This window comes from Vollenhovia emeryi, unplaced genomic scaffold (genome assembly GCF_000949405.1).
Source record: "Vollenhovia emeryi isolate VEMERY1.0 unplaced genomic scaffold, V.emery_V1.0 DF946322.1, whole genome shotgun sequence".
NCBI classification, from domain to species: Eukaryota; Metazoa; Arthropoda; class Insecta; order Hymenoptera; family Formicidae; genus Vollenhovia; species Vollenhovia emeryi.
Genome location: NW_011960044.1, coordinates 1 through 1,933, shown reverse-complemented (window position 1 = coordinate 1,933; position 1,933 = coordinate 1). Strand labels below are relative to the sequence as shown.

Below are 1,933 nucleotides of genomic sequence, written 5' to 3'. Positions count from 1 at the left end.
AAAACTCCAATACACGGTGTATCTTTGACACGCGAAGCCCATGACGCGTGCACTGTTGCAGGTTGCGATAGTGTATGACATAACGCTTTTTATCATACACTATCGCGAGAAGTTTATCCTGCCGCTTGCCGGGTGGTTTATCGCGCGTTGGACAGAACGGTAGGTCAATGTGCGCGTCGTGAAGATGCTGCGGATACTCGAGATCGACCTCGAGAATGTAACCTGTCGATGAGTCCGCAGCGATTGCGCTCGCGTCGAAATTCGTAATATCTTCGATCCATCGAAAATTTGCGTATGGTAGTGGTTGACACATCGCCCAACCCATGGACGTAAAAAATATCTGGACAGAGCGCAATACTGCGGGGTTGAAGTACAAAGGGTGAGAGGAATGAAATGTCTATTGACACGGATGAGGCATGTAAGATGGCGGCGACGGATAATTTCACGGAGATATAGTCTATTTAAAGTTAAAACGAAGGAACCTTTATTTCTCACAATTTACATATATATTTGTTATATATATATATATATATATATATAATAAATGTAACATAAATGTAATAAATTTAATAAACTTGTGAAAAATATTTTAAAGTCATTTTGAACGAATTATTTAATTATTTGATCAATCATGCACATATTTGTGCTATAACATTATGCAAAATGCAACTTGACTTCAAGCTAACAAAGTAAAGACTGCATTTGCATATGTAATTGATTAAATATTATATTTAAAAATGTATCTTTTATAATAATAAATATTATTGTCCTTTAAACAAAACTATTTTGTTAAATTGTTGCCTTATACTTATATTGTTTTCGTTATCTGTTATACTACGCCCTATAAAGTATAATCTAATATGAATGTATTTAGAAGCAACCGGTCTTATGAGATGAATCGCATGACATAATTATATTGCAAAATTTACCTATGAAATGTAATTTTTTGGTTATGAGATTTTTCCCATTGTACTTGCATTTTAATTTTCCGACTATTATTATTTCGGCTTTTACAGCCTTTAGCCCAACAATCCGGCATGTTATATACACTATTTATTTTTTTGTGCAATATTCGTAAGAATGACAGCGGGTAATGTCACTGAATGTATTGTGATGTCTTAGTTAACGTCGTGCGACGTGAAAATAGACGCTAAATCTGAGGCATCTAAGATGGACGCGACTGTGAGCCTCTCTCCCTTCAGGGATCACTCCCCGCGTCTAAAAGGGTACTTCACGCTCTGTCCAGATATTTTGTACGTCCATGGCCCAACCATACAAATTATTAACATCAAAGTACATTAGGTACGAGGATGGTTTCGATGGATCGTAAGACTGCATGTACTTGTTATTGGCTCGAGCGTACCTGTTCGAGCACTGTGCACTGGCTCAAACCACCGCGTATACCGCGTTCCACAAACATGACCATGTCGATGTCTGTGAGCAGCTCGAAATTTACGTGCGTGTGTTTCAGCATGGCGTCCCACGTGAAACCAGGCAAAGTATAATAATACGCGGGATCTAATCCATAACTGTTGATGCTACTATCGCGAAAATTTTCAAAAATGTCGGCCAATAACAAGACATCTATCTTCATATATAAATCGCTGTAGTCGCCTAAGGTTTGGATGGAGAACCGCTGCCAGACATTCTCGGCGCGCACGTAATCGCTCTCGGATACGGTGACTCCGGTCAAAGAACTGAAAAATGACTCGCGCGGAGGTAGACGCGTGTCCTGCAACTTGTCCACGCAATCCACATATTCATAGGGAAATATACCTTTTCGTGTCAATAGATCGAAATCGTCGCTGGATAATGTTGAAAATTCGGATCGTACAATTTTTAATTTGTCTCTATGGAGAAACGATGCCAATCTATCGAGGCTGGTACTCAGAAATTTGTATGAGTCAATAAATCGCAGCTTTATGCAATTTTG

The 1,933-nt window shown here is 38.9% G+C and overlaps 1 protein-coding gene across 1 annotated transcript; it reads right to left on the bottom strand.

The window, feature by feature from the left end:
* Positions 1-3: 3 nt before the first annotated feature.
* LOC105559916 lies at positions 4-1,805 on the bottom strand (the record flags this gene model as incomplete). Its single annotated transcript, XM_012008567.1, has 3 exons — positions 4-321; positions 1,272-1,363; positions 1,419-1,805. Coding segments are annotated over 3 exons (797 nt in total), but the record flags the coding sequence as incomplete, so codon positions are not given.
* Positions 1,806-1,933: the final 128 nt, after the last annotated feature.